The sequence below is a fragment of the Lissotriton helveticus genome, chromosome 2_1 (assembly GCF_964261635.1).
Source record: "Lissotriton helveticus chromosome 2_1, aLisHel1.1, whole genome shotgun sequence".
Taxonomy (NCBI): Eukaryota; Metazoa; Chordata; class Amphibia; order Caudata; family Salamandridae; genus Lissotriton; species Lissotriton helveticus.
Genome location: NC_136059.1, coordinates 1259483951 through 1259509804, shown reverse-complemented (window position 1 = coordinate 1259509804; position 25854 = coordinate 1259483951). Strand labels below are relative to the sequence as shown.

At 43.0% G+C, this 25854-nt stretch overlaps 1 protein-coding gene across 1 annotated transcript in view; it reads right to left on the bottom strand.

The window, feature by feature from the left end:
• Positions 1 to 25854, bottom strand: part of STPG2 (sperm tail PG-rich repeat containing 2) — a 2154459-nt gene that overhangs the window by 921471 nt on the left and 1207134 nt on the right. The window contains exon 12 of the mRNA XM_078677832.1: positions 3197 to 3312. Coding sequence (XP_078533958.1) covers positions 3197 to 3312 — 116 coding nt within the window. The remainder of the gene's footprint in view (positions 1 to 3196; positions 3313 to 25854) is intronic.

The window sequence follows — 25854 nt, the reverse complement described above, 5'->3', positions numbered from 1 at the left end:
ATATAATATGTTGGGTAATAAAATGAACTCAGTATATAGTGCTTTGTGACTGGAATATATCTTCAAAGAAATAGCACAATAAGATGGTACAAAACAATGAATTTACTAAATTCTTCTGGTATCGTACTTATTATGTGAAAAGCAAAACACCGCAAGGAACCCAGTACTTTGTGGGGGCTTGGGGAAAGGAATTATTTGACAAAATTTTTCTCGCCACAAAGAAAACAGAGGAGAGGGAATGTGCAAAGACATTTTCCGTAACATGAAACCTCTGTGTATTCCGCCTGTACACATATGACAGTCCTCACTGGCATACAATACACATGCAAACGTAGTTTTCATGGATTTCTAAATATATTCCTGGGCAATAAGTGTAACAGATTTTATGATTTATGAAGACTGGGGCCTATGCAGTGCTTAATTTGAGCAGGTGGTTGCAGTTTGGGCCCATTGGCATTCATGTGTGGGGACTAGCACTTATTGTGCCTCAACAGACTTGGAAACAGAGCAAGAAAGTGAAAAAAACAAAGTAAGGAAAGAAGAAGGAAGAGAAAGACTGTTAAATAGTAACAATGGAAGATAGCAGGGATGAAAAGAACCTGCATGACTTTAAAAACAGGCAGGGAGTGCAGGGTGGTGGAAGAAAGGGACATGAGGTGGAATCCAGATTACTAAATCTCGGTGTTCAGGGCCAGACTGGCCGTAGCAGGCTCTGTGCATTTCCCTGGTTGGGCCGGATGGGTGGGGATCGGTTTTGGGCCGGTGGGGGCCGTTTTTGTTTAAGGGGGTCGGTTTTGCAGCAGTGCTACAAAATCGACCTCTGTAACACAAGCACAGCAGCAGTGTACTGCCCCCCCTCCCCCCTTAGGAGACAGTCAGGACATAATTGCCAGGGCTGGCTTGCGATCCCAGACCAGCCCTGTTGATGTTCAGCAATCCTAACATTTGTCAGTGCCGACTGCAGACATCGGAGTAAAGCGTTGTGCTCCTGCATTTATTATTTTACAAATTAAGCACTGGACCTATGTGTGGAGTCTCACACTTTCCGCCATTACAGTGGCCTTTATTCCTAAACACGGCCTCTAATACAGATAATGCCATTTGTATTCCTGCATATGATCTTTAGTTTACAAATCAAAGGTGAGTAAGTATGAAAGCCAAGCAGGATCATTCGTAAGCCCCCTATCAAGACAGCGATGATGGGGCACACCAAGATAGGCCTATTTACTTCTTTGTAAAAGGATGAGTCAAGCTCAGCTGTACGTTATTCATATTTAGAAAGCGGAAAATTCCGGATCAAGCTGTGGAAGATACCACTAGGAACATAGGGAGAGATCCTCTTCGATAGATCCACGATTAGATTAGATTGCGGACATTATTTAGTGATTCTAGGCCCTATCCAAGGTTTGGCAGTTGACAATTGAGTTACTCACAGACATAGGTTAAAGTTGATAAATGGGATACAAAACAAATATTTTTTATTACCAGCTTTCGCAGACTACAACTTATGATAATGAGAATAAAATGTAAGACTTTGAGAATTGTTTTGTCACCTAGCTGTTGTGACTAAACTGAAGATATTTGATCAAATATTATTTATTGATCTCAGCTTTTTTGTAAACTAGATTATGTTTTAGCTCCAATGAAGTATCTCTCAAAATTTAAGCTAGACGTTAAACTCTTTTTAGAAGTCAGACATCTGTAACATAGGAACATATTTTTTATTGTTATCTCTTTTTTGCTTGCAATCAGATCATTGGAAGATCGAGTCCATCTTCTCGGTAAAGAAATGGAGAGGAAAGTTATGCAATATAATTGGATGGGTGTTTTCTCTGTATTCGGTCCATGTCGATGGCATGTTTGAGGAAGTATGGGGTCCTTTAAGGGAATTTATTCAAAAGGAATATATAATTTAATTTGGTTGATGGTAATTCATCTAACCATGCATTCTGAAAAAGCTTTTAGTCCACTTAATGTTAAAAACATATGTCCAGGAGCTACTGTTACATTAGAGTGTTATATATAATTGGTAATTATGTAGGTTTGATTGTTTCTAAATTGTTCAATGAAGTAACTTATGCCTGTACATACACGCAAAAAATAGTGTTTATTACATTTCTGGAAGAGGCATCTATTTTGTGGGTAGATGTTTTGGTAAATAACTGTGCCAACTCACCTTTGGGTGAAAACCCTTTCTAACTGCAAGTACTGCAAATCGAAATTAGGCACCGAAATGAAATGCAAGAAGACACCTAGGGCTCAGTACGGATGGGGTGCCAACTGTGTACCCGCAGGGGCCTGAGGCGGAGGCTGACGAGGGCTCCATGGGGCAGATGTAGTTGTGACTGGCAAAGGGGTACAATGGCATCTTTCCTCTGGACCGCAGAAGGGTGTTGGGCAGGGGCTGTGCTGCACTTGCGACCTTATCCTCATGTGATTTTATTGGCCAGAAATATTGGGTCTGTGGCCCAACCCAGGGTTAGCCGCGATCAGTTGCAGCGTTATCTCCCTAGACAACACTCCGCCTAATTCGCAATCGGGCTCGTAGACAGCACGCTCACAGGGAAATAGCAATATTTCAACAGAAAAGACCAGTGGACACAAAAGTAAAATAAAAGGTTTGTTAATACACATTGTGAATAGTCCTAGTCCTTCTATTACATATACATATATTGGACATTTTATACGCTATACTTTTTGATAGCGCGCACCTCTTTTTCTGTCTTCAAGTGCTCGTGTTATGATTTGCAATATGACCAGAGAGGGATCAAAACAAAGTATAGCAAAAATAATTAATATACAAGCAGGTCAACAATGCATTTGTAGTACATAGTATGTTTACTTTAAATCTATAGAGGGTGTACTGTGCAGCATAGCCACCTTTATGCCCCGGGCCCTTCTGCTGCTTCCAGAGGCAATCAGCTAGGAGAGGCTTTTGGAAGAGGTGGTGTGGCTTTCAGTGTACTTAAAACAGTTAAGAAAATGAAGCACATTGGCTGCAAGATTTAAGAAGCCCTTTTAAACTATAGAAGGAATTTTGCCTATGGCCTGGGTTCAATGTGAAGCCATAAAGCATTGACTATGCTGAAGCACAGCTAAAGAACATACAAACACACACAAGAAAGTAACTGTTCATCCGGACAATTTGTACATACAGATCCTCTTGGTCGACAACAACATATATTTATCGACAAACCTCATACGCTCCAGGGCCAGGAGTTATCACTTTGTGTTCCTTGAAACGCTCATCTCTGGGAACTGAAAGAAGGGCCTTGGCACTGCTTTTTAACACAGGGTCATATGTCCCAGGTCCTAAATGGAAAGAGGAGAAGACAACATCAAAAAATAGAATGAGGCATAATTATTTGATACAACCATTCATCTATCAAATAACAAAGAGTATTACAGTGTTCTGCTATTTCGAAAACTCTCCCTACTACTTGTAGTGCCTGGAAGCTTTGAACCACTTGAGAATATTTAATACCCACATTACTGTTGCGCATGAAAATACGTGCAACCAGTCGACAAAACATCTTCCTGTGAGAACAAATGAAAAATAAACTCAATTAACCACCAACATTTCTCTGCATCTTTCGATGACATAAAAAACTTTATTCTGAGATCGTCTCAAAACCACAATACTCGATGAAGTAGCAAATCTCATTAAAGAGTGCAATATACAGTGGCATCATATACTGGATTGTGAAGGAGCTTTAAGAGTAAATGTGATCTCAAGTCAGTTACTGTGTTAAGTATCTCCATTCATACAATCTCAAAAATCGTGTATCACGTTGAATCAAGCTCTGATTGATTCTTCATGCAGACTAACAATATGGCAGTTTTCCCATAGATGTAGCTTTGTGGAAAATCTCTGCTTTATTATTAGATCTGTCAGTGACTATCATGTAATGAGAAGTAGAGTCAAACGTGGATCTTTAGATGAACGTTCTTGGATTTTGGCTATAGCTAAAATGAATATTGTAGTCAAAACTTGGTCATTTTTGTTCTATGACAACCCATTTATTTATGTGTACCCACCCTCCATGCACTTTTAATAGCAAAAGAAGCAAACACACATCTAGATATCACTGCTAAAAGAATTATATGTGCTCTTCTTTGGGAACTTTGTCTGTAGGATTTCAACATGATCTTAATCCAAGTGACAGTGCATCTTTTAAACGACAACTTCATCCAAAATCCCTCTCTTTTGAGACATCACAAAGACGAGTGATGATACAGAAACAGAAGGGTGAATAGATGTCTGATAAAACAAGCTCTTGAGTGGTGTCCAGCTAAACCTACAACAATTTTCTATATGTAAGACAATGCTGTCTAGATAAATTAGAACATTTTTGCGACAGAAGGAAAAAAAGAAACCTGCCCAAGTACAAGCTATCTTATTCGGTCTTATGTGAGAATTCTGATTCTTTCTGGGAATATAAGTGCAATTTCTTTCCGGAAATCACATATTTTCAATGAGCAACAACCGGGCCACGTCAAGAAATATATGAGCAAAACTGGATCAATTACGCAAAGGCATAATTTACATATGCACCTCGTTTCAGAAACCTTTGTGAATCAGTCTCATACTGTGCCTCTCAAAATCAATATAAGAATTTGTATAAAGTGTGAGACATGATAAACTCAGAAAAAATGTTCTGGCATAAAATTGATAAATTAATCAGTGTAGTGCTGCTGTACTGATTTACTTAAAAAAAAAACCTACCCGGTGGACAAAAACAGTTAGGTCACTGTTGGATCTGGTCACTGTTGGATCTGGTCCTCTTTGCAGGTTCCACCCAATCTTTTTGCCTTCACCCCTCCTGTTTTGCTGAATTTGTTTTTGATGACTTTAGGACTCGGTGTACTTTTCTACTCCTAACCAGTGACAACGTGTTTGTGCGCTCTCCCTAAAACATGATAACATTGGCCTTCACATTTTTGGCACAGTTAATTTACCTCTAAGTCTCTAGTAAATAATACTAAATGCACCTAGGGCCTGTAGGTTGATTGCCACTAAAGGGCCTACAGCATTAATTGTGGCCCTTACCAAAAGTAGCAATTTAAAATGGGTATCAGGTCTGCCACTGAAGTCTGTAGTGCAGTCTTAAACTGCCATTTTGACTTGTTAAAATATACCTTTTGAGAGACGTAAAGCCTCTTTTTTAATACTTATAAGTCACCCCAAAGGTAGGTCCTAACGGGTCCTAGGGTCAGATGCCCAGTATTTAAAAAGTAAGACACGTGGGTTTAAGTTTCATCTGCTCTGAAAGTAAAAAAAACTCCTAAAGTTGTTTCCCACTGTTGTAAGGCCTGTATCTTCCATAGACAAAAATTGTGTTGCCTAACTACATTTATTAAGTGCAAACTTTAGATTGGGAGCCGGTAGAGAAATACTTCTTGGACTCTTTTGAATTGTATTTTAAAACCATCAATAATGATAAAGTTTACAATTAAAAAAACTGCACTTTCAGGAACTTGACATGTTGTGTCCAATCCATGCTTTTCTGCAAGTCGTTAGGGTCACATGACTGTGGCTGTCTCACCTTTAATGGGTTGTAGATTCCTTCCAGACATGGGAAAAAAGAGCTTAGGAGTAGATATTTCAGAACCAAGCTCAAGAACAAGTAAATGAGACAAAAGGAGCATCTCCCACCGACAGGCTGGCACTGGGGATAAAAGGTGGCACTCTCAAACTCAAATCTGTGGGAGATTCAAAAGAAGGTCTGCCCTGATGTTGTGCTGTTAGAAGTACTGCTGTGCTGCCTGCTGTCCGAGGAAGGAAGACGGGGCCTGCTTCATTGAACCCATGACCACCAGAGTGACTCCAAGGGCTAGCTGGCTATCCTCTATTGTGAGCTGCAAGGGCACAATAAGCTTCCAGATGCCTTCCTGCAACTGCCCAGTTAACCATCACCAATTGAACCTGCCTGGATCTGCCTCAGCCCTGTTGCTGGCCTCTGATTAAAATGTATCCTGATTGGCAAGGTGTGCTCATCAGGTCCGGGGCCCTTAGTTGGTTTCAGAGTGTACTCCGCCTGAGGAAATTGTGAAAATCCTGAAGTTTTGTCTGTTCGTTTATAGGCCTCTTCGCACCAATAAGCTCCCGCCCACGACATTTCTGCAAGACTTGCTCCTTGCTCTGACTCGTGACCATCCATTATGACCGGCAACGCAAGACCTGCTTTTGAGCTGACGGTGACCACCCATAATGATGCACCCCTGCGAAGCGCCAAAGACTACCAGATCTTCATGCTACAGTGACAACCGTCCGGGGCACTCCACCTGCTCTTTGCGCCAAACGTTTCCTCCTTCAACAAGATCGAAAATATTCACACTGGATTTGTGAAGGTAACTCTTCAGCAGGACTAACCTGGTCTCTGAACCCTGCCTGTGCCCCAATAACTGTGAGTGGCACATTGTGCTTCTTGGTGTTATTTTCACTAAAAACGTTATAATTTAATATGTCTGGTTTTACTGTTTGGGATTTTATTATTCTGATATCATTTTATTTAAAAAAAATGTTCTCTATTTTTTTTATGGCTTGGGATTGTTCTTGTATTGTGTTTTCACTTAATTACTGTTTGAAGTGCTGCATAAATACTTTACACATTACTTCCAAGTTAAGCCTGACTGCTTTTGTGGTAAGCTCCCAGAGGGTTAGGTAGAGGTTAATTTATTGATTTGCTGTGGGTCACCCAGTGGGTCACCCCAATATTATTATTTGAGTGGGGCTTCCACCCCTTTCAACTAATAACTCAATTTCTTACAGTCACATAATAGTGGGTCCCCAAGATTGCATTTTATATACACCACATCCAAAAGTTTTATTTCTACCAGTAAAAGCCTTGTTTTGCATATATAGGGGTCGATTCCGATTCGGGAAACATATCCATACGATGATTCGAATTCGTAGCCGTTTCCGTACGAATCGTACAAATCGGTCCGAATCGCATAGTACAATCTGTAGTAAAAAAATACTTCCGAAACGTTGCGAAACATACAAAAAGCAAGGGAGAACTTGTACGATACGGACCCTGAGAGTGAACCGTTCGAATCGTAAGCATGCCGTACGACCCGACCAGTACGATCCGGACCGGGGAATGAGTATGCGATTCGTACGGTAAACGTTGCGTATGAGCAATTCGTACGGAGAGCCACACAATCATATAGGGTATGGTTTGTACACCCTATGATCGTAGGGGTAAGTTCGTATACCCCATGATCGTAGGGGTACGGTTCGTACACCCCATGATCATAGAGGTACAGTTCATACACCACATGATTGTAGGGGTACGGTTCGTACACCCCATGATCATAGGGGTACGGTTCGTACACCCCATGATCGTAGGGGTACGGTTCGTACACCCCATGATCGTAGGTGTACGGTTCGTACACCCCATGATTGTAGGTGTACGGTTCGTACACCCCATGATCATAGGGGTACGGTTCGTACACCCCATTGATCATAGAGGTACGGTTCATACACCTACGATCATGGGGTGTACGAACCGTACCCCTATGATTATGAAATATATATGAAATTACTGTAAATGATGCAGAAAGAACTGCATGGGCAATGGCGATCTTAAAATGGGGAACTTCTCAGACTTCTCAAAGTGCAAAATCGTGAACTGCTCAAAACATCCCCAGCATATAAACATCACACGTAACTTCACCTTTAGAAAATAACTCCACACCACACCCAAGCCAGAAGACTTAGATCATCAACCACCCACTTTATTAATCAGCGATTATTCGATAGAATAAAATATTAGGAGTACAGGGCCCAAGACGGGGAAATGCAGGGTCGTAGCTGCAGGGGGGGGGTGTTTGAATTATTACACCCCCCCTAATAAATGTATTATTTATTAGATTTTTGGGTACAGGAGCTTTCAGTCGGGTATGATATGGTGTCTGTTGGATTTCACCTGGGATTTGTAAATACTCACTCGGACAAAAACATGCATATATACACTCTTGTCTGTTTGCAAAGCCTTAAAACATGGTTATTTATCAAATACTGTGATTTGAGTACCCCTCACAATCTGCACTCCTTTCTCTTTCCTCTGGTCCTTAAGCCCCCCTCGTGTGTTGGTTCTCATATGATGATTTAGATGATATGCAAGGGTGATTGTTGGAGAATCTAAAGTTCTCACCCCCCAATCTTATTGACCAAGCTACGCCCCTGCTGATGTTTCAGGACATTTCTACAGAGTGAAATCCACACAGCAGGAGTTACGACGGAGGAACAGCAGACATGAGCATTTTTACTCACTTTGCCTCCCTTTCTCATAACCAAACTATACCTTATCAAACCATCGCACACTCTGTGATCCTATGGTAATACGTAGCGGCATACGAAACTGACAAATATCCATCTCCATGTTTTTCCCGTTACAATAGGTAGTTAATTGAACACGGTTTATGATGGAATGTCTACCGAAGTTAAACAGAGCAAGGTCACCAGTCTACTAAAGCTATGCTCAAAATGTGTGTCTGGTTATATGAATTCTATCACTAATGTCATTAATGTATAGCATTCACTAAGACATGTTTAATCACTCACTTATAGAGTACACAGTCAGTCATGCACCCACTAAATCATCCATCCAGACACTCCTACACCCACTCATTCTTCAATACACCTTAATATATGAACACAAAAATCCAGCTCCCACAGAAACTCCATGGAAGAAGGCACAGACTCGAGGAGTTTAGAAGAATCAGCATACATTTATTCTGCCAGGTCGCCCTCAATCCAAGAGGTAAGGAGAGACGCATTTAGGATTTCAAGAATCCTTTGTCAATCTAGTTTGGCGCCAAAATACATACAAAATAAATAGCCCTTCCCATTGGACCATCAGTAGACATAGAAAGCATACTCTCGGGTATGCGGTCAGTGTGAGACCCAGAATGCTACATCACGTAATTTACTACAACTAAAAATTCAGCCTGGTTGCAGGTAAAATATTCACTGATCTAATACATACATAATACAGTTCTTGGTTTAGCTGGAAATATCGTGTAGCAAATAATTTAGGTAACAACATGCACATGTGTAAATAAGAAAAGCATCCGTCACAATGAGAAATCAGCGTTAAGATTTGCACTGCCAAACTATTAATTCTGAAATGCCAAAATTACAAAGTTAGGTAAAATGTACTTTAAAATTGCTGCTCTCAAATGTCACTGAAAATAATAAAAATAAAGTCTGCCAATGTCCCGGTTTCAGCTCACCCACGTTAATCACCTCTCTGTATATTCTGTTCCTGCTGAACTACTGATAAAATAGTCATCTGTTCACTCATCGTGAGGCACCGGGAATGGAAAACTAAAGCTTCACCAATGGGGTCAATTACACGACCAAGAGTAATGTTGAAACTCAAAGTTGAATTGCAAGCAGGTGCTGTGAAGCCCCTCGGAACTACCATACCAACAATGCCCCAAGTTAGCCAGTGGAAAAGCAGGTGATTTTCACTGTATATTGATACTGCTAGTTCAATGTCACTGGTTATCATGAAATGTTAACTGCGCAAAATCAATGTCCGATTCACATGTAACCGGCGCAGAGGCAAATGTCAATGTATCTGACAGTAGCAGAGAGCATGATTTGAATCCAGTAAAATTATGGCACACACACCATGTCATGAGTGATGTAATATGTGATGTCATCAGCAGGGCATTTCGGTGGCTGAATTTCTCTGGTTTTATATGCATAAAATGTTCTACTAACTATAACGTCTTTGAAACCTGTGTTTTTTTTCAGTGAATGTCTAAGGTTTTTTAAATGCTAATCCCTACCTATAAGACCCTGAAACCTGTGTTTTTTTTAGTGAATTTCTAAGGTTTTTTAAATGCTAATCCCTAACTATAACGTCCCTGAAAACTCTGTTTTTTTCAGTGAATTTCTAAGGTTTTTTATATGCTAATTTCCAACTATGCCTACATTGGTAGGAAATGTGCAGAAAGAGGAAGAAAGGTGCAGAAAGAAGCAAGATAAGTGCAGAAAGAGGCAAGAGAGGTGTAGAAAGAGAAAGAAAGGTACAGAAAGAAGCAAGAGAAATGCAGAAAGAGGCAACAGAAGACCAGAAAGAGGAAGAAAGGTGCAGAAAGAGGCAAGAGATATGCCGAAAGAACCAACAGAGGTGCAGAAACAGGCCTACTTTGACTGTTCCTTACAACAGACTCATACAAAGTACCCACTAATCCTTCTCCGAAGATGTCTTAAACCTCACCTTTCTCTTGAAGGTTCACTATTAATCGACTGCTCAGAATGTTAGGCCTACCAAATATAAAACAGCAATCCTAAGCATATCACTGTTGTACGTCTGACCAAGTTTGTGAAGGTATGCATGCGTGTCTATACTTTTACCTAGTGACATGTTAAAAGTAAATAAACATACAAACACTTGAATACCTGTGTTTCAAACAGCATACTTTGTAAATGTGTGTAAAAAAGGTGTATGCATTTCTTTCTGCTCACAATACGGGGCACATGGGTATTCAATAGTATATTTGCGGGCTCTATAACACATAAATACATAAGACATGTATGCCTATGCAACAGAATGACAGAGCAGAACTGAGAAGATTTGACCACCTATAGGAGAAGATACCCTCTCTTTCAGCTACAATCTTCAGATGCATAACACTTGACAGCTTGCACTTCCCATTAGAGTACAAAAAGAGGCGAGAGAAGTTCAGAAAGAAGCAAGAGAGGTACAGAAAGAGGCAAGAGTGGTGCAGAAAGAAGGGAAGAGAGGTGTAGAAATAGGCAAGAGAGTTGCACAAAGAGGGAAGAGGGGTGCTGAAAGAGGCTAGAGGGATTCAGAAAGAGGTAAGAGAGGTGCAGAAACAGGCAAGAGAAGTGCAGAAAGTGGCAAAAGAATTGCTGAAAGAAGCAACAGAGGTGTAGAAAAAAGCAAGAGAAGTGCAAAAAGAGGCAAGTGAGGTGCAGAAAGAGGCAAAAAAGTGCTGAAACAGGAAAGACGAGTGCAGAAAGAAGCAACACAGGTACAGAAAGAAGCATTAGAAGTGCAGAATGATGCAACAGGGGTGTAGAAAGAGGTATGAGAAGTGCAGAAATAAGAAACAGAGGCGCAGAAGGAGGTAAGAGAACTGCAGAAAGAGGCAAGAGAGGTGCAGAAAGAGGAAGAAAGGTACGGATAGAAGCAAGAGAAATGCAGAAAGAGGCAACAGAAGACCAGAAAGAGGGAGAAAGGTGCAGAAAGACGCAAGAGATATGCTGAAAGAACCAATAGAGGTGCAGAAATAGGCCTACTTTGACTGTACCTTACAACAGACTCATACATAGTACCCTAATCACTAATCCTTCTCCGAAGATGTCTTAAACCTCACTATTATCTTGAAGGTTCACTATTAATCGACTGCTCAGAATGTTAGGTCTACCAAATATAAAATAGCAATCCTAAGCATGTCACTGTTGTAATTCCCAACAAGTTTGTGAAGGTATGCATGTGTGTCTATACTTTTACATAGTGACATGGTAAAAGTAAATAAACTTACAAACACTTGAATACCTGTGTTTCAAACAGCATACTCAGTAAATTTGTGTAAAAATGGTGTATGCATTTCCTTCTGCTCACAATACAGGGCACATGGGTATTCAACAGTATATTTGCCGGGCTCTATAACACATATATATACATAAGACATGTCTGCCTGTGCAACCGAATGACAGAGCAGAACTGAGAAGATTTGACCACCTATAGGAGAAGGTTCCCGCTTTTTCAGCTGCTATCTTCAGATACATAACACATGTAAGAATATATATACAAGTAGACATATACCTCAGTCATGAGAGCATGCAGCCCTTTAAACTTGACACCTTGCACTTCCCATTTGAGTACACAAAGAGGCACGAGAAGTTCAGAAAGAATCAAGAGATGTACAGAAAGAGGCAAGAGTGGTGCAGAAAGAAGGGAAGAGAGGTGCAGAAAGAGGCAAGAGGGGTGCAGAAAGAGGCAAGAAAGGTGCAGAAACAGGCAAGAGAAGTGCAGAAAAGCAAGAGAATTGCAGAAAGAAGCAAAAGAGGTGTAAAAAGAAGCAAGAGAAGTGCAAAAAGAGGCAAGTTAGGTACAGAAAGAGGCAAGAGAACTGCTGAGAGAGGGAAGAAGTGTGCAGAAAGAAGCAACACAGGTGCAGAAAGAAGCATGAGGGGTGCAGAAATGGGTAAGAGAAGTGTATACATAAGCAACAGAGGTGCAGAAGGAGGCAAAAAAACTGCAGAAAGACGCAAGGGAGTTGCGGAAACAGGCAAAAGAGGTACAAAAAGAAGAAACAGGGGTGCCGACAAAGGCAAGAGAGGTGCAGAAAGAAGCAGGAGAAGTGCAGAAAGAGGCAAGAGAGGTGCAGAAAGAGGAAAAAGGGTGCAGAAAGAAGCAGGAGAAATGCAGAAAGAGGCAACAGAAGACCAGAAAGAGGAAGAAAGATGCAAGAGATATGCCAAAAGAACCAGCAGAGGTGCAGAAACAGGCCTACTTTGACTGTTCCTTACAACAGACTCATACAAAGTACCCACTAATCCTTCTCCGAAGATGTCTTAAACCTCACCTGTCTCTTGAAGGTTCACTATTAATCGACTGCTCAGAATGTTAGGCCTACCAAATATAAAACAGCAATCCTAAGCATATCACTGTTGTACGTCTGACCAAGTTTGTGAAGGTATGCATGCTTGTCTATACTTTTACCTAGTGACATGTTAAAAGTAAATAAACATACGAACACTTGAATACCTGTGTTTCAAACAGCATACTCTGTAAATTTGTGTAAAGAAAGGTGTATGCATTTCCTTCTGCTCACAATACAGGGCACATGGGTATTCAACAGTATATTTACTGAGCTCTATAACACATATATACATAAGGCATGTCTGCCTGTGCAACCGAATGACAGAGCAGAACTGAGAAGATTTGACCACCTATAGGAGCAGTTACCCGATTTTTCAGCTACACTCTTCAGATGCATAACACATGTAAGAATACATATACAAGTAGACATATACCTCAGTCACGAGAGCACGCAGCCCTTTAAACTTGACAGCTTGCACTTCACATTTGAGTACAAAAAGAGGCGAGAGAAGTTCAGAAAGAAGCAAGAGAGGTACAGAAAGAGGCAAGAGTAGTGCAGATAGAGGGAAGAGAGGTATAGAAAGAGGCAAGAGAGTTGCACAAAGAGGGAAGAAGGGTGCAGAAAGAGGCAAGAGGGGTGCAGAAAGAAGCAAGAGAGGTGTAGAAACAGGCAAGAGAAGTGCAGAAAGAGGCAAGAGAATTGCTGAAAGGAGCAACAGAGGTATAGAAAGAAGCAAGAGAAGTGCAGAAGGAGGCACGTGAGGTGTAGAGAGGCAGGAGAAGTGCTAAAAGAGGGAAGACGAGCGCAGAAAGAAGCAAAACAGGTGCAGAAATAAGCAAGAGAAGTGCAGAATGAAGCAACAGGGGTGAAGAAAGAGGTAAGAGACGTGCAGAAATAAGCAACAGGGGTGCAGAAGGAGGCACGAGAGTTGCAGAAACAGGCAAAAGAAGTACATAGAGAGGGAACAGGGGTGCTGACAAAGGCAAGAAAGATGCAGAAAGAGGTAAGAGGGGACAGAAAGAGGCAAGAGGGGTGCAGAAATTTGTGAGAGAGTTGCAGAAAGAAGCAAGAACAGTGCAAAAGAACCAACAGAGGTGCAGAAAGAGGCAAGTGAGGTGCAGGAGGCAAGAGAACTACAGAAAGAGGCAAGAGAGTTGCAGAAACAAACATAAGGTGTGCAGAAAGAGGGAACAGGTGGCCAGACTGGGACAAGAGAGGTACGGGAACAGGGGTGCAGAAAGAGGCAAGTGAAGTACAGAAATAAGCAAAAGAGGTGCGAAAATAGGCAAGAGAACTGCAGAAAAATGCATGACAGGTGCAGAAAGAGGCAGGAGAGACGCACAGAGGCAAAAGGATTACAGAAATAGGTAAGAGGGATGCAGAAAGAAGCAAGAGAAGTTCAGAAAGAAGCAACAGTGGTGCAGAAAGAGGTACAACAAGTGCAGAAGCAGGCAAGAAAAGTGCAGAAAGAGAGAACAGGGATGCAGAAAGAGACAAGAAGGATACAGAAATTTACAAGAGAGGTGCAGAAAGAAGCAAGAGCAGTGCAGAAAGAAGCAAGAGAAGTGCAGAAAGAAGCAAGAGAGGTGGACAAAGGGGGAAGAGGGGTGCAGAAATAGGCAAGAGGGATGCAGAAATTTGCAAAAGAGGTGCAGAAAGAACCAAGAGCAGTGCAGAAAGAACCAATAGAGGTGCAAAAAGTGGCAAGAGGGGTGCAGAAACGGGTAGGAGAGGTACAGAAAGAGGCAAGAGGGGTAGAGTGAGGTAGGAGGGGCGCAGAAAGAAGAGAACTGCAGAAAGAGGCAAAAGAGGTGCTGAAAGAGGCAAGAGTGGTGTAGAAAGAGGGAAGAGGGGTATAGAAAAAGGCAAGAGAGTTGCACAGAGGGAAGAGGGGGGCAGAAAGAGGCAAGAGGGGTGCAGAAGGAAGCAAGTGAGGTACAGGGAGAGGCAAGAGAGGTACAGAAAGAGTCAAGTGAGGTGTGTTGAAACAGGTGAGAAAAGTGTAGAAAGAGGCCAGAGAGGTGCTGAAGGAGGCAATAGAACTGCAGAAAGAGATAATAGAGTAGCTGAAACAGCCAAGTGACGTGCCGAAGGAGGCAAGAGAACTGCAGAAAGAGGCAAGAGAGTTGCAAAAACAGGCAAAAGGGGTGCATAAAGACAGAACAGTTGGGCAGGCTGAGGCAAGAGAGGTGCAGAAAGAAGGACAAGAGGTGCAGAAAGAGGAAATAGGGGTGCAGAAAGAAGCAACAGAGGTGCAGAAAGAGGCCAGAGAAGAGTAGAAAGAGGCAAGAGAGGTACAGAAACAGGCAAGAGAGGTGCAGAAAGAGGAAAGAAGGGCGCAGAAAGAGGCAAGAGGGGTATAGGAAGAAGCAAGTGAGGTGCAGAAAGAGGTAACACAGGTGCAGAAACAGGCATGAGAGGTGCAGAGACTGGAAGAGATTAGCAGAAAGAGGCAAAAGAAGTGCAGAAAAAAGATAAGGCGCAGAAAGAAGGAACTGAAATGCAGAAAGAGGTGCAGAAAGAAGCAAGAGTGGTTTGCACACCATTCGTACCAATTTAATACCCTCATTTAGCAATAAGTAATAGGTGACCATTCTAGGTTTGCAAAGGGCCTTCCACCACGCTGTAACACTTGTCCCCGCATTTTGGTAACGTTTGAGCTAGAAACAAGGCTTTTTTTGTTCAAATCTGCAGAATAGGGAGCAGATGATGAATTATGTGGCAAATGCAGAAAATGTATAATTGTGCGAAAGTCGGTGCAGCCAAACAGTCGCATAATTCTAGTGGCCCTGCTCATACCTCTGACTAGGTCCACAAGTGCTCCTCAGTGATTCCTTCTTTATTGTCTCACTGAGTTCATAGTTGAGCTTCTATGGAAACAAGGAAGACTTAATCTGAGGTTACCACTCCACAACACAGACTACCATACCACATAATTACTCTCCATAACACATAATCCCACTCTATATAATTCCTATACACTAAATACCACATACTTTCTATCCACATAATTTCACTGCACAACATACTACATAAATCCACTACACACAAATTGCATCCACTCCAAAAAAATTAGTAAAAAACTTTTACATTTACAACACCAATAGCTCTAAATCTCGCAAATGCGAAAACTATTACATTGCAAACACTTCTTTAATTAGTAGTTGCATTGCAGAGTGGTGGAGAAAGGGTGCTGGGCCTCCGACCAGCGCTCAGGAGTTCTGCTACATAGGATTTACAGGAGGCACCAGAAGGGCTTCTTGGACCCCGAAGTCCCTCAGGAGTATTTAACTTCATCCCTCATCCCGTAGTCTGCCAGGAGGCGCGTTTGTGGTGGAGCAAGGGGCCATGGCCTCCGAAGACATCTTATCAATCCTACTATGTTGGACTTACTGTAGGTAATAGGAGGGGCAGTTGGCCCCCAAGGATGTCCTTGGGGGCCCATTACCCCTCCTATTACCTTCAGTAAGTACCACACAGCAGGATTGTTAAGTTCTCATAACAGGCCACACCCCGTTTGCCCACCACTCTGCAAACACGCTCCCTGGCGTGCTCTTTGATGGGGATTGAAGTCCCTTCACTGCTGGGGATTCTTGGGGGCCAACTAGCCTACCTCTTACCTCCAGTAAGCCCCACACAGTGGGATTGCTGAGAGGTAGACACAGGCCACGCCCCCTTTCTCCACCACTCTGCAAACGCGCCTCCCGGCACATTCTAAGTTGGGGTATTAAGTCCCCTTGTATACCGAGGGTCCCTGGTGGCCAACCAGTCCACCAGGTACCTCCAGTAAGCACCACCTAGCTGGATTGCAGAGAGGTGGTATGAGGCCATGCTCACCTTTTACACCACTCTGCAAACGCGCCTTTTCGCGCACTGCTGCTTAGGGGATGAAGTCCACTTTAGTCCTGAAGTCCTTAGGACACAAAGGTACATCATCGTCCCACCAGTAGTTCACCAAGAAGCATTTTTGCAGAGTGGAGCAAAAAGGGACGTGGCCTCAGACCACTTCTCAGCAATCCCACTGTGTGGGGCTTATTGGAGGTACCTGGTGGGCTAGTTGGCCCCTAAGGACCCATAGTATTCAAGGGGGCTTAATCCCCCAATCCAGAACGCACCAGGATGTGCGTTTGCACAGTGGTGCAGTAAGGGGGCGGGGCCTCCAGCGAGATACCAGCTCTTTTTAAATTTGGTTTTTGGAAGGGGGGTTGTGTGGATCCCCTTCCCTTAATTATTTTTTGGCCATGGGGACCCCATCTCCCAGTGCCGGAGCATGTTTTTTTTCTAAACAGGAAGGGGGCCTCATTGCGCCCCTCTCATTGCCGATTTCGGCCCCGTGGACCCCATCCCCCAGGGCATGGCCACATATTTTTTATTTAAAAAAATTATTTGTAAGGAGGGGGTCAGCGCAGCCATTATTGGTCCCACAGACCCCATTCCCCGGGGCATTGCCTAATTTTTATTTTTATTGTTTTTCACAAAAGGGGTGGCCACGTGGCCCCCCTCCAGAGGCCAATTATGGCCCCAGGGCCCCATCCCCGGGGCCTGGCCAGCCTTCTTTTTTTATATTTGTTTTTCCCCCTCCTCTGGCCAACTTTGGCCCTGGGGACCCCATCCCCCGGGGCCCGCTTTTCCATTTATTTATTTTTCTTCACATTTTTATTAAAGGGGAGGGGACCATGTGGCCCCCCCCTCCCGGGTCACTTCTGGCCTCATGGACCCCATACCCTGGGGTTGGCCCTTAGCGTTGGGACCATGTGTGAGCCTCAATGCCTCCACAGTCCCAGCCAGCTCCCCGCCTCCTGCGGGAACCGGCATTGCTTTTGCACAAGGGGAGCTGCTGACATGCAGCTCCCCTTGTACAAAAGCAATCTGCTTTGCTTTTTGGAAGTGAGAGCAGGTTTCCTGCTCTCACTTCCAAAAAGCAAAGCAGAAGTTTGCTATGGCAGGGCATGCTCCCGCCCTGCCCGGCTTATAATTATTGTAAACCCTAGGGAGATGGTGGTCCCTGGGGCTGTAGGGGGCTCCATGCCCCTCGCATTCAATTAACTAACCCCGGGAGGTGGTGGTCCCCGGGGCTGCGGAGGCCCCCGTGGGGCCCTGCAAAAGAATTAGTGATTGCTCCCAGGACCTTGCCTACCCGGTGGCTTATAGACACCAAAGCGCGGGAGCCCACGCTTCATTTTAAAAAAATATTTTTGGCCATATAAGAGCACCCAGTGGGAATTCGGCCAAAATTATATTAAAACATGCTTTTTTTGGGCTGAGCAGGCCTAGGGGTCAGAGATTTTTACCCTACCCCCTTTTCTTGGTTTTTACCTTTTTCTTTTGACTTGGTTACCGAGTCACAAGATGGCTGCCAACACTTCCTGGTTTGGAGTGTTGGCAGCCAATTAGAATGAAGCTTGTGCTCGGGAGGAGTCGCGATTCCTCCTAGGAGCTCAGATATATACATTATTATTTTTTCAATTTCTCTGCAACTTCTGAACAGATATACACCATTTTTTAAAAAGGTCACTTTCTGACACAAGGGATATCTTTTTGCCAAATTTGGTGGAATTACGTTCAGCAGTTTGGGCTGTAGCCGTGTCTAAAGTTTCCTATGGAAGTTTACATGGGGAACCCCCCTTTTTTCTCAGCCCCCGCTTGATGAATCACCCTGAAACTCTCAAGACAGTAGCTGACCGGAGCGTGCCATTTGTTTGGAAACTTTTGTGAAGATTCGTCAAACGGCGCCAAAGATATTGGCAAATCAAAAAATGCTTTTCCTGTGGAAACTAGGTCCTAACTATAACAACCTACTGGCGACCGCCAGTAGGTTATCTATCTATCTATCTATCTATCTATCTATCTATATACATACATACATACATACATACATACATACATATATATATATATATATATATATATATATATATATATATATATATATATATATAATCCAAACACACGATCTTGAACCTCCAGCAAGTGGCGAACAAAGACCAGCGAATCCAGAAGTAAGGCAAGATGTTTTATTGCACCAGTTTCAGAACGGCAAACGGCAGTATGACGCGTTTCGGGCGGATGCCCTTGATCACAATAAATTCCAATACAAATGCCTTATTCTTATATGCTGTGAGGTACACCATGTGACTAATGAACATAAAAGACACACTTTGAAGGTGAACATAATGTCATATGAAAAGAGTAATTCCCATATATCTGTAGAAAAATCATATAAATACATATATAATTTAATACCACTATTCAAACACATTTGTTTCTTGTTGTATATTGTTCGACCAGTAGTGTATATGACTGCATAAATGCATTAAGTCACTCCGGGTAAAAACAGGCTTCATATAGACCACACTTGATAAATCAAAAAAACATACACAGTATGAATATATAGCAGCAAAAATAGATGTGCAAACTATCGCATAGCAGTATAAATACAATAATTCCTGTGAACCATTGCTTCCATAAGTGGAATGTGCAAAATATCGCAATGTAAACAGATTAATTCACACAATGTACATCCTATGTAATCAAGTGTTGGACAAGATGAACATTGATAATCAATTGATTATAATTCTAGTTATAGTTAGTTATAGTTAGGACCTATTTTCCATAGGAAATTCGCAACATTCTATTCCCAATAACGAGTGCAAACACGCCCTGTGGCACGTTTTAAGTTGGGGAAATAATTCCCCTTCAATCCAGAGGGACCCTGAGGGCCAACTAGCCCACCAGGTGCTTTCAGTAAGTGCCACTGTGCTGCGTTGCAGAGAGGTGGTGCAGGCTGTGCCCCTTTTTATACCTCTCTGCAATGGCGCCTACTGGAGGTACCTAGTGGGCGAATTTGACCCTAGAGAACCTCAGGATTCGAGGGGACTTAATCTCCCAACTTAAAACGGCCACAGGGCGTGTTTACACAGTGGGGAAGGGAGGGGACGGGGCCTGAGGTGACATGTGCAAACATGCCCTGTGGCGCATTTTAAGTTGGGTAAATAACTCCCCTTCAATTTTGAGGGTCCCTGGGGGCCAACTAGCCCACCAGGTGCTTCCAGTAACCGTCACTGTGCTGCGTTGCAGAGCGGTGGTCCAGGCCGTGCCCCTTTTTACATCTCTGTGCAACGCAGCTCTGTGGCGCTTTCTGGAGGTACCTAGTGGGCTAGTTGGACCCCAGGGGCCCTCAGGATTCAGGGGGACTTAATCCCCCAACTTAATATGTGCCACAGGGCGTGTTACCACACATGTCACCTCAGGCCCCCCTCTCTTCACCAGTGTGCAAACGCGCCCCGTGGCGTATTTTAAGAGGTAGTTTTAATCCCCATGCCCTATTACATGCTAGGGGCTTACAGAGGAGGTGATGCTAATCACAGGGGTAGCCCAACGCATAGTGTTCCCTACTGTATGTAGGTGTTTTAACTGTATTCTGAGAGTCTTTTAGCATAACACTGGCTCTAAGACTGGTTAGTCAGAGTCAGTTACCACCAGTACCCATCTGAAAAAGTTGAGGGTACAGGATGATTTTGCAACAAGGCCTCTTTCTGCTCCTCTGTTTGTTCTTTCTGCCCGTCTTCCTTCTTCCTGAACTTTTCTTCGTCTTTGAGGACTTCTGTTGCTTCTCTCTGCATTTCTTTTTCTTCTTTCTGTGTGTGTTTTCTTCTTTCTTCACATGTCCTACCTCTGTAGGCATAGTTAGAAACTAGCATTTAAAAAACCTTTGAAATTCAGTGAAAAAAGCATAGGTTTCAGGCACGTTATAGTTACAAATTGGCATTTAAAAAACCTTTGAAATTCACTGAAAAAAAACATAGGTTTCAGGGGCGTTTTAGTTAGTTGGACATTTCACTCTTACAAAACCATTGAAATTCCCCCGTTAGTGTTAGTTCAGCTAACTATAACTCGCACGCCCGTAATGCACTGCTGATGACGTCACATATTGCATCACTCATAACATGGTCAGTGACATCACTCATTACATCACTAGGCAAAGTTTATTCAAGCAGCAAAGAGATTTCTTATGGAATAGGAAATGAAAGAGTAGACTAGGGAGGGACAAATAGAGTAGAAATGGACAATTTTAGTTGATCAACGTAGTTTCTAAATGTTGGGTTTTTTACGCATTTAGTTCTGATCCACAGTGATTGAAACAAGTTTTTTTAATGAAACAAAGAAATGATGATCTTATAATAGTAGTCCAATCCGGTTTTATGGTGCTTTTATAGAATTTTAATCTATTGCATTTTATAATTGTATTATGGTGTATTATGTGGTTTTAAGGCATATTGGTCATAATAAACTTATCTTTTGAAATTAAATGCATTCCCTGTTCTGATTTGCACTCCGAAATCTTGAGCATCGAGCCAAATGTATACCATTTTATTTTTTAGAAGATTTGAACGTATGGGAACATTTGCACCAACATTTGTTTATTCTAGTACTTGGTCAAGTTGGCATCATCAATAACTACTTATTACTAGAGGTCATCTCAAGCCAGGGGTGTAAAACAGGCCCCTGCAGCACCTGCGGCTCAGAGCCCCCTATCCTTCAGTGGGCTCCCCAACCCACCATGGAGGCCCCATTCGGCCTCAGGTCAATGTAAATCTGTGAGATATGGGAGATTCAGGGGCACAAAGATGAAGAAGGTGGTACATGCGTTCCTGAAGTAGAAAAAGAAAAGTTAATTCAAAAAGGGAAATCAGCTTTATGCGTGCCTACAGGGTATCCCTTACTGATCCAAAACCGTAATGAGAAATAGAAGAAAGCGTCGCCCCAGGGGTGACTTCCCCTGAATGCACAGCCAAGGTTCCAAAGAGAGGAGTAATCCAATGGTAATCAAAAGTAGGAACAATAATCAGGTCACAGGTAGAGTTTATTCCATCCATGAGATTTATTCAATATTCAAAATTTGTGCCACATCAGCACCAAAATCTTGGGTAAGTTATGCTTGGGCAAACCCAAAGCATTTCGGGCAAGCGAAGCTCTTCACCAGGGGAGATTGCATCTGAAAGTAATGAAGCGGAAAGCACATGAGTCAATCATGGAAGCAGGAGTAAATTGAAAGAACTCAGGGGCACCTCATCACATTCTGCAAGGGAGGAAATCATTGTGCGTTACATCACTGTTGCAAGAGAGTAGAAAGAGTGCAGTCAGTACCTCAAATCATTTTTAGAAGTTCGTCTCAAGCGAGAAGAAATTTTGTAGTACCACAGGTCATTACTAGAGTCCATATCTCCATATCTAGGTAGTCGAAAGAGTACAGTACCCTACTGTATAACCATATGCCCCATCCATTTAAAAGGCTAACATGCCAAACCATATCAGGAATAGCAACAATGCTATTTATTTTTGCCTGAACCATTACAACATTTTATGGGCAGACCTGCTCCAAGAAACTAAGCTTGGAATCAAAATAAATTGTGTGTTCTGTACTTTGTGTCCAGTGACCTCACAATAACATTTAGGGAAAGATAAGGCAGAAAACCACCACGGGTTCCATTTCTGTCCACGGGCAGCAGGTGAAATTTCAATAAATCAGCGATTTTAATTAATTTACACTCAACAAACACAGTACCCTTTCAACTAAATGTTACACATACAAAAGGGCATTTGTACACAGTGCGTGCTTACTTGGCCAAATCAAGGGATTTGAAGATATTTATTTTTAATTGTTTTTCAGCTAACTAACCTTTCGTCAAAAGATCAGTGTGGGAACCCGTAACCTTCGCATCCGTCTCAACTACTTGTTGTGTAAAGGCAAATAACCAAAGATGAGAGGTGCATTTCGTCTTACTAGGAGGAGGCGCTGTTCTGCTCAGCAGTGTGACTATTGCTTTTAATTGTAATTCTTTTTGTTCGAAGATGTGCTGCTGCTTGATGAATGTGAAATGAAAAATTGTGGAAAGTCTTGCGATGGAGGGGCTAAGGTTACACTGAAAGTAGGCCTAGGAACCAAAATACAAATGCCACCCGTTAGAGATTTAGAAAGTTCACAAAGATGACCACATTTGTAAATCAGGGGCAGTGTTGAACTTGGCAAGGCATACTGTGAAGACATTTCGCAAGGTACAGCTAAAGGACAGCATGCATTTGAGCTTGCTGCAGGCAATGTTTGTGGTAATATCAGGGAAATCAACAATACAATCCTGTCCATTAGGGTATAAAACAGGACCACAAACAGATTTTTTTTAAAAAGCCCGACACACTCAGCTGGTTATATGTTATTACAACGAATTCCGTTGCAACGCATGCCTTTACCACGCATGCGTTACAACGGAATTAGTTTTCTACGCATAACCTTTACCACTAATATTCCTTTACCACGCATAGATTAACAACGTTTTTCGTTGTTAATTTATGCATGGTGAGGGCATATTCTTGTTAAAGGTTACACCTCTCCCCTTACACGTCCCCAGCCTCTACTCCTTTTAATTACCCCAGCCCTAACCCCTTCATTTTTTTTTTAAATTACATTTCCCCTTACCTTTTTCACTCGTCTCCGCTCCATCTCTTCTTGGTTACGTCGGCCGTATATCGTTAAGAGGAAGCGGAAGTTGAATTCCGTTTCCTCTTTAACGACGCTGATTGCTTGATCTTCACTTCAGGTTAGTTCTTTTTTTTGGGGGGGTAGCCCCCCCACCCCCTTTTTTTGATCCCACGCTTTTTTAATTTTTGGGGGGAGACCCCCCAACCCCCCTTTTTTTTCCATTTACCACACATACCTTTACTACGTATTTCGTAGTAAAGATATGCGTGGTAAAGCCTCTCGTTGTTACCACGCATGCGTTGTAATGCATGCGTGGTAAAGGTTTTCGTGGAAACGGCCGCGTTGTAGTGGCCGTTTCCCCACTCAGCTCTGGCCAGCCTTTCTGACACATAGATTGACCTATAGGCCAGTCTCAACCTGCAGAACGAATTCCATGTTTGGACTTGAACATTTAAACAGTGATTGGGGGGCTTTTCTCCGTTCTCCCTTCCCCATGTCCACCAGGGAACAAGAGTTGGGCTTTCTGTTGTACAATACAGTGGTCCCTTTGGAAATTAAGAGCCCAGGCCAGCATGGCTGTAAGGATTGGCATTTCCCCATTCTTCTGAGATGATGCGATAAGATGCGTTACAATTTGCCATCACATCTGTCATAGTCAATCATGAAACAAAGGATGGTGAAGGACTGAGTGAGCCACGTCCATTAAGCCTAAATTAGTGTTCTCAATGGAAAGCATGTCATTATGCATGTGTCTAAGTGAACAACCTCTGGGAGGTTCTGAGGAAAGTTGGCCTAAACCCACGGTTTATCACCTGGATCAAAATATTATATACTTACCTACGAGTCAGGGTACGTACAGGAGGACTGGTCACTAGTAAACTTTCACTATCGAGGTGAATGCGTCACGATTGCCCCCTATCGCCCCTCTATTTCCCTTGGCTATGTAGCCATTGGCGGTGTTGATGAGAACGGCACTGAACCCATGGGGAATCAGGTGGGAGATACAACCCATGTGATATACCTATATGTGGATGATGTCCTGGTGTATCTCTGGACCCCGGAATATTCAATCCCTATACTTCTGAATATCCTATGATGGGTCAGGGATGCCTCATGTCTGAAAGTTAAAAAAACAAAACCCCAACTGCTACCCTTGGGACTCTTGGCAACTGTTACACCAGAGGCCCGCCCCACAGTGGGCCTCCCATGGGAATCAGGGGGGGTCTTGTTATCTCAGAATCCAACTGGCTCACATGGACCACACTTTCCTGGATCTTAATTTCGTCCGAGTGATGAAAGGTCTTCAGGCATCAATTCAGTTCTGGAGGGAACTTCCTTTGTCCCTGATGAGCAAAGCGGCAATTGTATAACTGTTAGTACTCCATTGATGCCTGTTTATGCTGCAGAATACGTTACATGACATCCCCAGGCATTATTTTATGGAGTTGGACAATTTGATCTTTGATCGCCTGTTGGCTAACAAGAGGAAAAGGTTCACTTACCTATGCTTTGATAGAATTGGGAGCGGCGGGCATTCAGGTTCCACACTTAGAACTCTATTACTTGGCAGTACATTTGCAGCATGCCGTCCACTAAGGACCAAGATGATAATTGAAAAGAATGGCTGCTAAAGAGATACCATGAGGCCCAGTCGCTACCCACTAGGCTTATTTGCCAACCGATACACCCTAAGTAGTTGGGCAGGTATGTGGCATTTGGGAAATGACAGTCATGAGGGTGTTATATGCACAAGACATGCCGATCTGGAACTTAAAACCATTTGCACAGATTGCAGAGGTGATGTTGTTACAAAAATGGAGGGAGGACATATGTGATGTGCTTGGCGATTTATAATTGGGGGGCAATTTATAACTTGAAATGAAGCATTCGACTCCTTTGCCTTAGATAGGAGGCAATATCTAGAATATATGAAGTTATCGGCGACAACCCTGGAAGTTTAGCCTTGTTTTCTGGTGGAACCGGAACCCTCACATACGCTGATGTCACTTCTGTTCCTTGCGAGCAGGCGCAGACTGATCTCCCATATGTATCGAGCACTTTGAGAAGACTTGCCTAAACTGATACCAAAAGCATGTGCTGAGTGGGGGAGGATTAATGATGGAAGAAAATTCATGCAGGTGTGCAAATGGTTAGCTCGAATGCAAGATTTAAATTAATTTAATACAACTTTATTCACCAGGCCTACCTCGCACCAAAAACACTGCATTATGTTTATGAGCACAGACCAGATAGATGCGGAAGTCCTGCAGCGGACTTTATACATGTGGTATGAAGCTGCCCGTCTCTGGCACCGTACTGGACGCGGGTGGTGGAGGATCTCAGTGTGGCGACGGGATGATATCTACAGCTTACACCACATGCGATGCTGCTGAGCTTGATTCCAATCCCAGCAAATAAGAAACTGAGTAGAAAATTCCTTTTATTGGGTCTCTGACTTGCTAAACATCATAAGGTGGTTGGACACTGCTCCCCCCGATACTGAGACTGGCTCCGGGAGGTATCAGAATGGGCTGTAGCGGAAGAGGTATGGCTGAAGTCAGAGACTGCACCTGCCTGCAAGGGGATGTCTGGGTGGGTAACGGGACACCCTTTACCCCCTGCAGAGGGCTGCTCTCAGGAGGCGCACTCACAGTGCACCACATTTGAGGTGCACTGTGAGTGCGCCTCCTGAGGCTTTGCTTGTCCCTTGATGTTTTTTCCAATTATGGCCCACAAAGGTGGGGATTGTCTGCCTATATGTCCAACTGTGTAAGCTATACAAG